This window comes from Panthera pardus, unplaced genomic scaffold (genome assembly GCF_024362965.1).
Source record: "Panthera pardus isolate Hobbes unplaced genomic scaffold, ASM2436296v1 HiC_scaffold_11, whole genome shotgun sequence".
In the NCBI taxonomy this organism is placed as follows: Eukaryota; Metazoa; Chordata; class Mammalia; order Carnivora; family Felidae; genus Panthera; species Panthera pardus.
The window spans coordinates 63580195-63593181 of record NW_026526666.1 but is presented as its reverse complement, the minus strand read 5'-3'; the positions used below and the strand labels follow the sequence as shown (position 1 = coordinate 63593181).

The 12987-nt window shown below is 54.6% G+C and overlaps 1 protein-coding gene across 2 annotated transcripts in view; it reads right to left on the bottom strand.

Annotated features, from left to right (window-relative positions):
* GLIS1 (GLIS family zinc finger 1) overlaps window positions 1–12987 on the bottom strand; it is a 228411-nt gene that overhangs the window by 73557 nt on the left and 141867 nt on the right. For both annotated transcript variants that reach the window (XM_019449228.2, XM_053895123.1), the window contains exon 4: window positions 9463–10345. In XM_019449228.2, coding sequence (XP_019304773.2) covers window positions 9463–10345 — 883 coding nt within the window. The remainder of the gene's footprint in view (window positions 1–9462; window positions 10346–12987) is intronic.

The window sequence follows — 12987 nt, the reverse complement described above, 5'->3', positions numbered from 1 at the left end:
CACCGTGCAGGTAACACACCCCAAGCACAAGGAGACACCTATGTTCCCCCCGAGGGCCGAGACTGTCACATCTCAAAACTTTTGCATGTGTTGTTCCCTTTCCCTGAAAAGCCTTTCCTCGCACACACCCTTCAAAAGCTCCTACACACCCTTCAAAGCCCAGCTCTCATGACATCCTGGGGGAAGCCTTCTCCCCCTTCTGTTAATTCCTTCACCATTCCTTACTGACGCTGCACCCCACGCTTCTAGCATCAAACCTGCCACGGTATGGGTGTCAATAAAGCTGGTGAAGGGTTGGCAGGGGTGAGGAAAGAGACAACACAGACAGCACAAGGCTCTCTCCTGAGGGAGGGGCATAGGTAAGGAGTCTTGAGTATCCCGGGTCTTAGAGTGTCCTCGGTGACTGAGGCCACAGGGTGGTGAGACCATGACCCGTCTCACAGATGAGGGCAGGATCCTGAGGTCCATCACTGCGGCAGTCCAAGTGAGGCACGGGAAGTCAGCTCAGCTAACCCATCTGCCATCCAGTGGAGACAGCGCCTATTAAGGCTCAATCATGAAGTTTACCATTTCCAGGATGTTCCTCTCAGAAAACATGGTCTGGACACTTTCTTAGAGTCACTGTTGATTTTATCTGACTTTCTCATTCTAATAAGACAATCATTTCAATGCCATTTACATTAAATTAAAAAGCTTTTTTCCCCCCTTTTATTATTTTAAATTCAATTCAGAAGGTTGTTTTTTTTTATCCTTAATTTTTTTCATATTCCATAAAGCAGTACTGAGTTCACAAAACTTGGCCAGCGTTCCCATACCCTCAAGTTTGGTGCTCCTAGGATGCGAGCGAGACCTTGGGTTTGATGACTCAAAAAAAAAAAACAAAAAAAAAAACAAGGGCTCCTGTTTTCAAGTGCCAAGTATTTGCCAGGCATGAGGTAAGTGCTCCACATGCATGATCTCATTTAATCTCACAACTGTCTCCCCTGTACACACACACAGGAAACTGAGGCTCCCAGAGGCCACGTGGCTTGTTTGAGGTCCCAGGGCTGGTTAGGCCTCCACTTGGCTCATGGATTCCTGACTCAGAATTTAAATAAGGCAGAAGGGGGTGGGCAGGGATGGGGATGAGGTAGGGGAGGGGGCGGGGAACTGGATGGGGTTGTGGAGGTGGAAGTGAGGAGGGTGGGCTGTGGTGCAGGGAGGGAGGAGGCCCTGGAGAGCTGCAGGCTAGGAACTGCATTTGGGGAGCCTGTGGCTAACCAGCACCGCGCCTGATGGAAAGCTTATCTGGGAGGAACACGCCTATGAGGGTGCCTGTGTCCTCTGAGGCCCGGGAGTCAGGTGGCTCCCTCCTGAAGGGCGCTCTGCGGTTTGTAGATCACGGCCCCTCTGGCTCTCACAGACACTCTTCTGGGGCGAGCATCACAGCCCTCATTTTACAGACACAGAAGCAGAGACTGGGGAGCGAAATGACTTGCCTGAGGTTACACAGCTAGTGCGCAGGAGAGCTGGAATGAGCCCCCACACCTACCTCCAGTTCTCCTCCCTTCCCCCAGGCAAGTCATTTCCATCGGGGGCCTCAGTTTCTCCTCCTGTACAGGGCTCTGACCCAATCACAAGGCCAGAGCTTCTAGGAAGCCTCTCCTTAGGAAGTCCCCTGAGTTTGATTTTTACAAACTAGAGAAGAAAGGGAGGCAGCCCAGTTTGAGCCAAGTTCTGTGGAGCTGGAGCGTTGGGTCCAAGAGGGTAAAAGGCACTAGTGTAAACTGGGCTCCCACTGGACACAGAGTGCTAGACATTATCCCATTTCACAGCTCAGGAAGCTGAGGCTCAGCACAGTGAGGTGACCTGTCCAAGGTCACACAGCCAGTTGGTGACCAAGCTGGGACTTACACCAGCCCTTTCTGTTCCTATGGGGATGTTCACGACTGCATAGCTACTATCCGTTTCAGACTCTCCCTTTTCTCTTTTCCTAGTACAACCTGCCCAAAACAGTCTGAACTATCTGCTGTGCATCTACTATGTGCCAGGCACTGCCGAAGCACCTCACATACGGCATCTCATGGGAGCCTCCCAGCTGTCCTGCTCCCTCCACTTCACAGGTAAGAACGCAAAGCCTTACAGAAGCCAGGTTACTCACACACGGTCACAGGCTGTCAGGTAGCAAAGCCACGTGTCAAGTTCAGACTTTCTTGCAGAAAAACTTTAAGCACCAGACTAGAGGGTGGACGTGCCCATCTTTAGGGCCCTGCCCATCTTGTGACTTCACTGGAAACTGCTCTGGAGGACAGTGCCCAGGCTGCTTCATGCACAGAGCTGGTCAGAGCCTCTGCACCAGAGGGCAGGCTTAGCTCCTCTGCCTCAAGGCTGAGCCAGACATCAGAGGGCACACGGTCCCCAAGACACTTGGCCATACCAGGAAATGTTGCTCTATGTGGGGCAACATGTGTGGGGAGAGCGGGAGGCATGGAAAGGGGGGAAGTGGAGGAGGGGACATTGGACTGGGTTCTGAAGGATGGTTAGGAGTTGCTGGGCTGGGAAAGGTATTCTAGACAGAGAGACCAGCAAAAGCCAAGGCCCAGAGGAGTGAAAGGAGCTGGAGTGTGCAAAGACTCTCTAGGAGTTTGGTTGCAGAGGAAACCTCAGGGCAGGGAGAAATAAAGCAGGTATCCCACGGCTACCATTAACTTGCTGGGTGACAATGGGCCACTCTGCACCTTCTCTGGGCTTCGGGTTTCCCACCTGATAATAAGTAGACACGAGAACTGCTATGATCCCAGGAGGTACCCCAGTCGCGGTCATTGAAAAGGGCACATCTGCATGCCAACTTAAAAGCTTCCTTTGCCTAGAAAGGTCTTTCTACCCAGACCCTTCCCACCTGAGAACAAAGTGACACTCAGACCCCATTTCCAAAGTGGGTGGACTTGTCACCTAAGCTGGTTGGGCCAGCTTGACCTCTCCGTGCTCATTTACAGCAGGATTTTCAAGGGCAGGAGTTTTAAAACATGCTCTACTTTGTAGCTTTTTAGCTCACCAGAAAGTAAGCTTGTCTTCGGGTGACTTATTTATTTATTTTAAAGAAGGTGAAATGGCGGCGCCTGGGTGGCTCAGTCGGTTGAGCGGCCGACTTTGGCTCAGGTCATGATCTCACGGTCCGTGAGTTCAAGCCCCGCGTCAGGCTCTGTGCTGACAGCTCGGAGCCTGGAGCCTGTTTTGGATTCTGTGTCTCCCTCTCTCTGACCCTCCCCCGTTCATGCTCTGTCTCTTTGTCTCAAAAATAAATAAACGTTAAAAAAAATTTTTAAAAAATAAAAAATAAAAAAAATAAAATAAAATAAAGAAGTTGAAATGTCTCCCCCCTCATCCCACAAGGGCCCTCTCCTCCAAGATAGAACAAAGGAGTCATCATATCAGCAAGGCAGGGGGTCTGCGACAGGCTCTCAAGGTGGTGGTGGGGGGGTGGGATTCATGTGGGAAAACAGTTAAATGCAAAAATGCAAGCGTCTATTGGTTTTCTCTGCTTAACAAAGCCTCCTCCAGACCAAAGCTGGCTTTGATTCCCTTCTGTGACCCCTGGGTCCACCAGGGCCTGGCATACAGGAGGTGCATGCTCCTTGACAGCTTGCTGAAATGAGTTTCAAATCTGGATATTTTCTTCATATTTATAGGCAGACTGATGGTCCTCTGCCTGGGAAGCAGCTTGAGGTCACAGCTAGCATACAGTCTCTGGAGTCAGGCTGAGACCTGGGTTCAAACCTCACCCTATGATGCACTTGAGACCTAAACTTGGGCATGAACCGGACTACCCTTTCCCTATCTGTAAAATGGGGATAATGATCCAGTCCCCAGGAATTATTCCTCCACTCTGAGGAATGCCTGTGTGGAAGTCCTATATAAGCTGAAAAATTCCCAATAATGTTCCAGCCGCCTTGACTGACTTAGACAAGGTTATACAGCCAGGCCTCAAATCCTCAGCGTCTGGCTCCCCTCCCTCCTTCATCCAGCAATAACAGCATGAGACTCAAGGGTGGCTGGTGTCCTCCCCAAGGTGCCAGAAGTCTCGTTATCACCTCATCTTTGTCTCAGGACCCCCAGCTCAGCATGAGGCTGAGCACACGGGGGCACCCATCTTTTGGGTGAGGCAAGTGTTTCTGGGAAGGACTCTTCCCTCATCTGCGGTCACTTTCCCCACGGTCTAACTTTCCCCAACTTTTGGTTACTAGCCCCTTCAGGAAACTCCCTGTCCACTGAAGCTGCCCCATTTGCTGTGGGATCCTGGGCCCCTCACTGTCTTCTCAGGATCTGTCTTCCCTGTCTCTTCTCTGTAACGATGAAGATGGACAGAAGACCCACCTGCGCATGCATTTTGGGCTCTAGGAAAATTCCCGAGAATGAGTTGGAGATGTTGACGTGAGTCAGGGGTGTCCGCTGGCCCAGAAACATGCCCAACCCACGGGGCCAGTCTCAGGACGTGGGGCACGGGGGGAGCACATGCCCAGGGACCCACTCATTGTGGTTTAAGAAGCACCGACTCGCCTCTGTGTGGAAGAGGCTGAGCAAAGGCAGGTGGGTGGGGGGCCATGTGGCCCGTGGAGTGGCCCAGGCAGCTGAGCCGGGTGACAAAGAGCAAGCCATTTCATCCGTGAACATCAATTTCTCCTGAAAGAATGGGCATGGTGATGCGTGGCTGTACCTAGCATACCTCAGAATGTATTAGTTCTCTTCTCCCTGATGACTTCCAATGAGATATGACCTCACCGCCAGTCAAGATTCTCTCTGACTCCCAACTCACAGCCTGGCCGGGCAGGTGGGCAAATCTGACGTGTAGCTGTGCCCGGCCACTTGGCCGACTGTGTGACCCTGGAACCTGATCTGGCCTCTCTGGGCCTCAGCGTTTTGACCAGTGGTTTTCTGAAGATGGACTAGGACATGGCTAGCCCTGGGCCCGGGTATTAGAATCTCGGCGTCTCAGCCAAGAGCACCTCCTTCCGCCTCCCTCACCTCTTCCAGCACCCTGCGTTTTGTTTCTCAGGGGTTGGGGGACTGAGGCAAAGCCAAAAGGGAGAGCCGGAAGCCCCAGGATTATGGGAAAGGAGAGAAGCTTTGGCCCAGGCTGGCCCTTCTAGGAGGTGGGCAAGGCCCTCCCAAAAGGCCCAGCCAGGTGGCTCGTGTCTGATTCCTTGGCTGATTACAGCCAACCAATAATGCTCAGCTTTCAGTGGGCTGTATTTCCCTGGTGCCAGGTCCAGTGGTGGAGAGGGGCGTAACGGATGGAGACCAGCGGCCAGAGCAGGTGCAGCTACCAGAGGAGCCCAGGCAGGACGTGAGCCCAGCCTCCAGCCGCACACCGGGCCTGGGAAGGCAGGGACCAGAGCCTCCTCCCTATGTCCCCACCCCAGTTTCCCCTTCTAGCTCCCGTCACCCGGAGCAGACACCGTCTGGCACAGAGCAGGTGCTCCACATTGCTGGCAGACACCTAACCAGGCCACCGGCATGGGTGACGGCCCTGTCCACCTCACCCACAGTGAAGGCCGTTGGAACTGGCTGACCTCAAGTCCAAGCTCCACTACTGACTGGCTCTTTTGGGTTTCTTCATCTGTAAGATAGCCACAAATGATCCTGTTGTAACTCTCAGGGCTACAGTGTTAATCTCCTGAGATGGTCGACGTGACGGAGTGTGACGGGGGACAAGAGAACTAACGAAGCACTTCCCTGTGTCATCTCTTTAAACCCTCATGACAAAAATCCTAAAAGGGAGGTACGATTATCATTCCATTTTACAACCAAATGTACTATGGTTCAGAGAGGCTAAGTCACCTGCCTGATGTCACACAGCTGCTACGTGGCTGGCCCAGGAGGGAACTGGGTTTGTATGGCTCCAGACCTGCCTACACATACCGTCCACACTGCACTCACAGCTTCGGTTAAAGCTCTTCACAAAGGCAGGAATTGCTGTCATTATTATTGTTATTTTATGAAACCCAAGGTTATGAAAGGTTTTCCTTTTTCACTCTCCCTCTCTTTTTCTTGATGGGGAGGAAAGCAAACTACACAGCCTGCTAATTTCTGCAGTCTCAGACAATCAGGATTCCAACTGTCTGGGAGAGCCAACCTAAGAAAGCAAGAAATTAATCTTTTCAAAGTTAACGTCTTCGAGGCGTCGCGGCAGTATTTGGGTTGGACGTATCCTCGCTATCCTAATGCAGATGAAACCCCAAATTTAATAAGGCTAAGACAACTCGGACAACATAAGAAACATAACAGGATATTGCAAAGAGATTAGGGAGCTTCCTCTGGATGGCGTGGATGGGCCGGGGAGAGGGCAGAGCTGGGGGGCGGGGGGATGGACGGCGCGGCCTACCCCGGGGGCCCCCGCCAGCCGAGGCCCGATCCCGATCCTGGGACGGACCTGAGAACCTGGGCAGAGGGCAGCCGGCTCCTCGCCGTGCCTCCGGGCCTGCCTGGTGCGTGAGCGGAGGCTCCGCGGGCTAAATGTAAACCAGCTGGCAGGGACCAGAGTGGTACAGTTGGATGGGGCGGGGAAGGCTTACCTCATGAAAGAACTGTGGAAACGGCTGCTGGAAAGATAATAAAAGGATTAACTGCTATTTTAGTGGGCCATTTACTCTTCAATCAAAGTGTCTCATCTATTTCCTGTTCTCCAGAGGATCTGGGCCCAAAATTCCTTTGTCTATTACAGCACATGGTAGCAGAGGCCTGTCATGAGAAATTAATAATTTTACAGGGAAGGGAGACTGTACTTATTTGGGTGCGGGCTGGAGCCTGCCCCTTCCCCTGGGTCACCTACTGCACCAGCATCACAGGAAGGGGGAGCGCTCCCACAGCAGGCAGGGAGATGTTCAGAGGAGGTCTCTCCCACCACTCCAGATGATGGCACCCAGCAAGGCTAGCCCGAGGACCCCAGAGAATGAGGAGTGTAACGGGACAATCTATACAAACAAAAGCATCACACTTTAGAAAGATGTGGGTTCAGATTTCACTCTAACTGTTACTAGCTGTGTAACCTCAGGCAAGTTATTTTTATTGTTGTCACTATTATTACCATGATGATTAGCAATCTCTGTTATTATTGTTGTTGTTACTGTGTGCTCCTAACTAGCTGTGTGACGTGGGGCAAATTCAGCAATCTTTCTGAACCTCAGTTTCCTCATCTGTAAAATGGGAGTTAATAGTCTCCACCCTGTAGAACTGCTCCCGGGATTGCATGGAGTTATCACTTAGAATGGCTTCTGCACACAGTCAACATTCAGAAGCTGTTTGTTGGTGTTATCATCAAAATCCTAAATCCCTCAGGAGGCAAGATAAAGTGTTCTCATAGTAGCAGGGAGAAGGCCGGCTGGACACCACTGAGCGTTGTTTCTTCATCTGTAAAACCTTGGTTTTACAGGGTTTTTGTAAAGATTTAAATGTCAGCTTGAACGTCACCTCCTCCATGAAGCCCTTGTGGGCCTCCTGTCCTTGGGTCTATGCAAACTCCATCCAGAACCTGTCCACACCCATCTCCCACCCCTTGCTGACCACAACTGCCTTCAGGCAAAGACCTTGGAAAGTCTACGTCTGGGTCGCCGGAGACAGGCAGGAGTCAGGTGTAAGCCAGTGTTCTGTGGAGTCCGTTGAACCAAATGAGATCCTGGAAGGCCCAGGAAAAAGAACCATAGAGAAAGATCCCCAGACCGCACTGAGTAAGCTGGGCCTCTCTGACCCAATTACTAGGCCTCTGTTTCCCAGCAAATGGGCAGGGAAGGCTAGATTATCTCAAGGTCCCTGCTGTCCAGCACGGGCACTACTGGATGCTGTAATTCCACACAAGAGGCCCTGGTGGGCGGAGGCCCCGGACCGTACCGCGCCAGGGTTTGGGCCTCCGCCCCGGCCCCCACAGACAGGAGGACCCCCACAGGAAAGAAGACATCAGGGACCACCGTTCAACAGCTGTCAGCTCCAGGGTCTCAGAGACGGTACCCTCAGTCTTCCAGTAGTCTGCTGGTCATCTCCTTCCAGAGATGGGCGGCGGCGGGGCGGGGGAGGGGGGGCATGCCTTTCAGCAAGCCTTGTGTTACAACACCCCAGAGGAACAGGGGCATGCCCGGGACTGGCCCGGCCCCCAGCCCTTCCCAGCATGGCTTTAGCCCCAAGGCACACGATGAAGTCAAATCCTCAGCCTGCCCAGTTCAGCCTCTCCCCACAACACTAATACGCCAACCGCAGGCTCCCTCCTAATCTGAGGCTGTCCTTTTGCAGAGGCTGTTCACTGCCTCTCCTCCTCCTCTTCAAGAACCGGCCCCCTTGAGCTGAATAAGCTGGTCTAGCTGGATGCCCAGGCCACAGCTCCACAAGCAGATGGGGCCCCAAGGGTGACCACCCAGTCCCAGGAAGGTGGAGTTTATACTGCTGGTTGCCAAAGCTTCCTGCCTCCCCCGGCCCCTGTAAATACTACCCTGGGCCTTGAGCAGGGACAGAGGGGCACTCCATCCCAGACCGAGTGCTTCATGAAGAGGCGCCCAGCATCAGTGACAGCATGCACGTGTGGGGGAACCTGACCTCGGCTATGACGCTGGCCTTGCAGACCAGACACGTTGCTTTCTCTCCTGCGTCACCAACGCCCCAGTGGCTGGAAGATGGAGCTGGGCCTTAGAAGACTGGGTGGCTCCTCCAGCCTCTCCACTCCCAGGCGGGAGCCTCTCCCGGTGGGGTAGCTGGGCCTTGGGGTTAGGCACAGCAGCTCGGCGGAGGGTATCAGGGACTAAGACTGATAGGCATTTCTACCACTGTGAGAGCATAATACAGAAATGACCAGTGAGAAGGGCTGGAGGCCTCGGTGTCCACTGTTAGTGTGTGTGTGTGTGTGTGTGTGTGTGTGTGTGTGTGTGTGTGTGTGGGTTTCCCTGGAAACCTCAGGCTCAACCCCAGCCATGGCACTGCAGGTGCCATCCAGGGCCTTATCTGTTACCCCTCCCCTTACCTCCAAACCTGCTCCAGGGACCCAAGCTCTCAAGCCAGATGCCTGTGAGGACACAGTGCTCCTTGGAGGAAGCCAAGCCTGTGGGCCGCTCCAAGGCCCGGAGAGCCTCCCTGGGAAGGCTGCCCGACCAGTGGTGGGTGAGGCACTGAGCATCTGTGTGTAATACAGAAGGTGGCCGGGCCTGCTCTGACCTCAGAGTGTGTGTTGTCACCACCTGAACAAGTGTGTTTGACCAGGTCATGTACCCTGGGGTGGGGGAAGGGCACCCGGTGAGCAGAGGAGCCAAAGATTCCCAGTGACACGGGCACTGATTATCTTGACCAATGACCACATCCACAGCACTGATCCTTCCCCTCCTCGACCGCAGGGGATCTCAGCCAGCCCCCAGGGAAGGAGCCCCCGGTAGGCCACTCCTAGCACGGAGGTGGGGACTGCTCTGCTTGGCCAGGCAGGGGCACGGCCTGGTGGCCGTGGGAACTCACCATGCATTTGTTGGGCTTCTCACCCGAGTGCACCCTCATGTGGATGAGCAGCTTATAGCGGGCATTGAAGGGTTTGTAGCGGCGCACACAGCCCGCCCAGAAGCAGGTGAAGTCCTCGCCCTTGCGCTGGTCAATGTGGCTCTTCTCGATGTGCCGTACCAGCTCCTCCTGCTGCTCGTAGGCTGCACAGCAGTCCACCCAGCGGCACGCCTGCCATCCGGCCACCCCCCTGCCCACCAGGCCCAGCCCCAGGCCTCCGAGGCCCGAGCCGGGTGGCAACTGAGACACGGGGTAGGGGGGCGGCAGGCCTTGCTGGGGAGGCCCAAAGAGATCTGAGAACTCATCCGCAGGCTCCTGCTTCAGGAAGCCCGCTTTCCGGCAGGCTTCAAGTTGCAAGCCGCCCTCGTGGCTCTCTGTGGTTGCAGGGCCAGGCCGGGCTCGCTTGGGGGGCCCTCCCGGGTCTCCCGGCAGAGGGGGGCTCCGGAGTCCATTCACGCAAGTGACCAGAGCCGTCTGGGAAGAGCGGATGATGGAGGTGACATCGGAGGAAGCGCAGGGGGAGGGGGAGGCTGAAGAGGTGGAGGGCAGGCCCAGGAGGCAGCAGCGCTTCAGGCCACCCTCGGGGAGGTGGGCCTCGGGCTGGGGGCCCAGGCCAGAGCTGGGTTCACTGCCCAGAAGGTAGCAGGAAGGCGTGGGGTTGGCGAGGCCTCGGCCCGGCAGGTCCAGATCTGAGTGCAGGCCAGTGGCTGGCGGGGCCCGGCAGTGAGCAGACAGGGGTGTGCGAGCTTCCGTCATGGCCCGGTAGTCAGGCAGGGACTCCTGCTTGATGTGCTGTGTGGCCGGAAGGCCACCATTCACATACGTGGCCTGGGGTCTGGGCGACCTGAAAGACAGTGACCAGAGAAGCTGTGAGAGGGTGGGCACTTCACAGAGGGGAGACCCGGGCAGGAGACAGCAGGGAGCCTGGGACCAAAGGATGGAGAAGCCCAGAGCAGGAGTGAAGGTTGAGGGCTAGAGGCAGAGGGAGAGAGAAAGCAGAGGCTGGATGTGGTCAGCAGGAAAGAATATGGGGGAGAGAAAAAGGGGAGGGGCTGGAGAGAGGTTCCAGAAAAGGAGGAGGTCTGAAAAGGATGCCAAGAAAGACCACCGTTTCATCCTTTTACCTCTCCAGCCCCAGATGCCATCCTGTCCTATTGCTGAGGCTTCCCTAGGGTCTCCCCTGACCTTCTCCCTGTGACCTTCTAGTGAGTTCTGGAGGAAGGAGGCTGAGGCGATCATTTTGAGGGACATCCAGGTCCAGTATGTTTTATTTTTAATTAAAAAAAAATTTTTTATGTTTATTTTTGATAGAGCATGAGTGGGGGAGGGGCAGAGAGAGAGGGAGACACAGAATCCAAAGCAGGCTCCAGGCTCTGAGCTGTCAACACAGAGCACGACGTGGCACTCAAACCCAAGGACCACAAGATCATGACCTGAGCCGAAGTCGGATGCTTAACCGACTGAGCCACCCAGGAACCCCAGGTCCAGTATGTTTTAAATTCTGCCTATTTGTCCCTTAGATCTTTCTTAATTTTCGTAATCTTCGTTAATTTCTAGAAATGTTAATTATGTGACATTCTGCCCCAAGCAGTCTGTCTTTTCCACAGTGAATATCAGTAAGTTGGGGGTCTGAAACACAAGTCACGACGACAGGGGGCATCCTAGGAATGACTGAGGAAAAGCCAGGTGGGGTGGTCCCAGGTTTCAAGCCCAGACACTGTGACTACATGAAACTCAATTCTGGGGTGAGGCTATGGGCGGGCAGGCAGGCTGGGAGGGCAGCTCGGGGGAGGTGGGAGACCGGGGTCTGAGACCAGGCTCGGCCACTCCCAGCTGCACAAAGCTGGGCAAGGCACTCTGGGCCCGTTTCCTCATTGCACGTTCTTCTCCCGAGTGTGACTACGGTGTGACGCGCAGGGCCGCACATGGTGCTGTCTTCCTTAGGCATGTGGCGCACGCGTTCGTAGAGAGGGCCTTTCCCAAACGCAGGACAAGTAAGTGCAGGTAGAGGCACCAGGGCCTCCAGCCACCAGCAAGGGGACGTAGATGAAGGGTCAGAGAAGCCCCTTGGCTGGCTGGGCAGAACAGGAAGCCTGCCGATGGGCCCACTGTCCTGACTAGGACATGCCATGTGTCCTTGGGCCTGAGCCTCAGTTTCCTCACCTGTGAAGCGAGGACTAACCCTCACTACCTCAGAGGGTGGCTACCAGGACCAAGTGGGACGGCAGGTGCCGTGACAGTCCTCTGGAAAGGGGGACAGCAGGGTGAATGGTGCCTTCGTGACCGCCATATCACCGCCAGTGTTCTGGAACTCTTTGCAGATGGGCTGTGGGGTCATCACCTGTCCCTGTGCTCCAAGCCGCCCAGCAGCCCCCAGCCCCTCTGTCTCTGGCTCCCTGCAGCGGCAGCAGCCCCAGCACTACTCAGGAGGAGGAGAAGGAACGAAGGGGCACGGGAGACAGGAAGGCAGAGCCCAGAGGCCCTCAGAGAGCATGGGCTCCAACCTCATGACTCCACAGACAAGAAAGGAGCCAAGAAGGCACAGGGCTTGCCCACAGTCACGAGCAGCAAGCCAGTGATGGGGCTTGGGCCAGGAGCCAGGCTCCCCTTCTCCTGGAGGTGTGCGTTTCTTCACTGTAGACCCGAGGCACTTCCCGGATAAAGGCTTGCGGGAAGGCCCTTCTGTTTCTCAGCTACACTTGACCAATAATTATCTGCCTCACCCAGAAAAGACCTCCCTTCCCTGCCCAGAGCTTGGCCACCAGATGGAATCAGAAGGATCCTGCACTCCAAGGTGGACAGCAGATGCACATCCCCCCCTTCCCCAAGCCTGGGGACGCTGGGCCACCACTGCCAGCAGAAAGCACTGAGGAGCTTAAAGAGCTGATATGAAAGTTGTGACTTTGTGAAGCTTAAAAAAATTAAAGCATAGCTGTTTTCCATATGGTTGTCATCCTGGGCGTGGCAGGGGTGGGCCCCAGGTAAGCATCTGTTTGGAATAATCCCTTTAAAGACAGCATCAGGGGGTGCCTGGGTGGCTCAGTCGGTTAAGAATCCAACTCTTTCTTTTCTTTTAATGTTTATTTATTTTTGAGAGAGAGACAGAGCACAAGCAAGGGAGGGCAGAGAGAGAGGGAGATACAGAATCCGAAGCAGGCTCCAGGCTCTGAGCTCTCTGCATGGAGCCTGATACGGGGCTCGAACTCACGAACCGTGAGATCATGACCTGAGCCGAAGTCAGATGCTTAACTGACTGAGCCACCCAGGCGCCCCAAGCGTCCAACTCTTGATTTCAGCTCAGGTCATGATCTCATGGTTCGTGGGACTGGGCCCCACATTGGTCTCTATGCTGACAGCACAGAGCCTGCGTGGGATTCTCTCTCTCCCCCTCTCTCTCTGCCTCTCTCCCTGCTTGTTCTCTCTCTCTCAAAACAAATACATAAACATTAAAAAAAAACCCAGCTTAGCATCAGGCTAAATAATCAG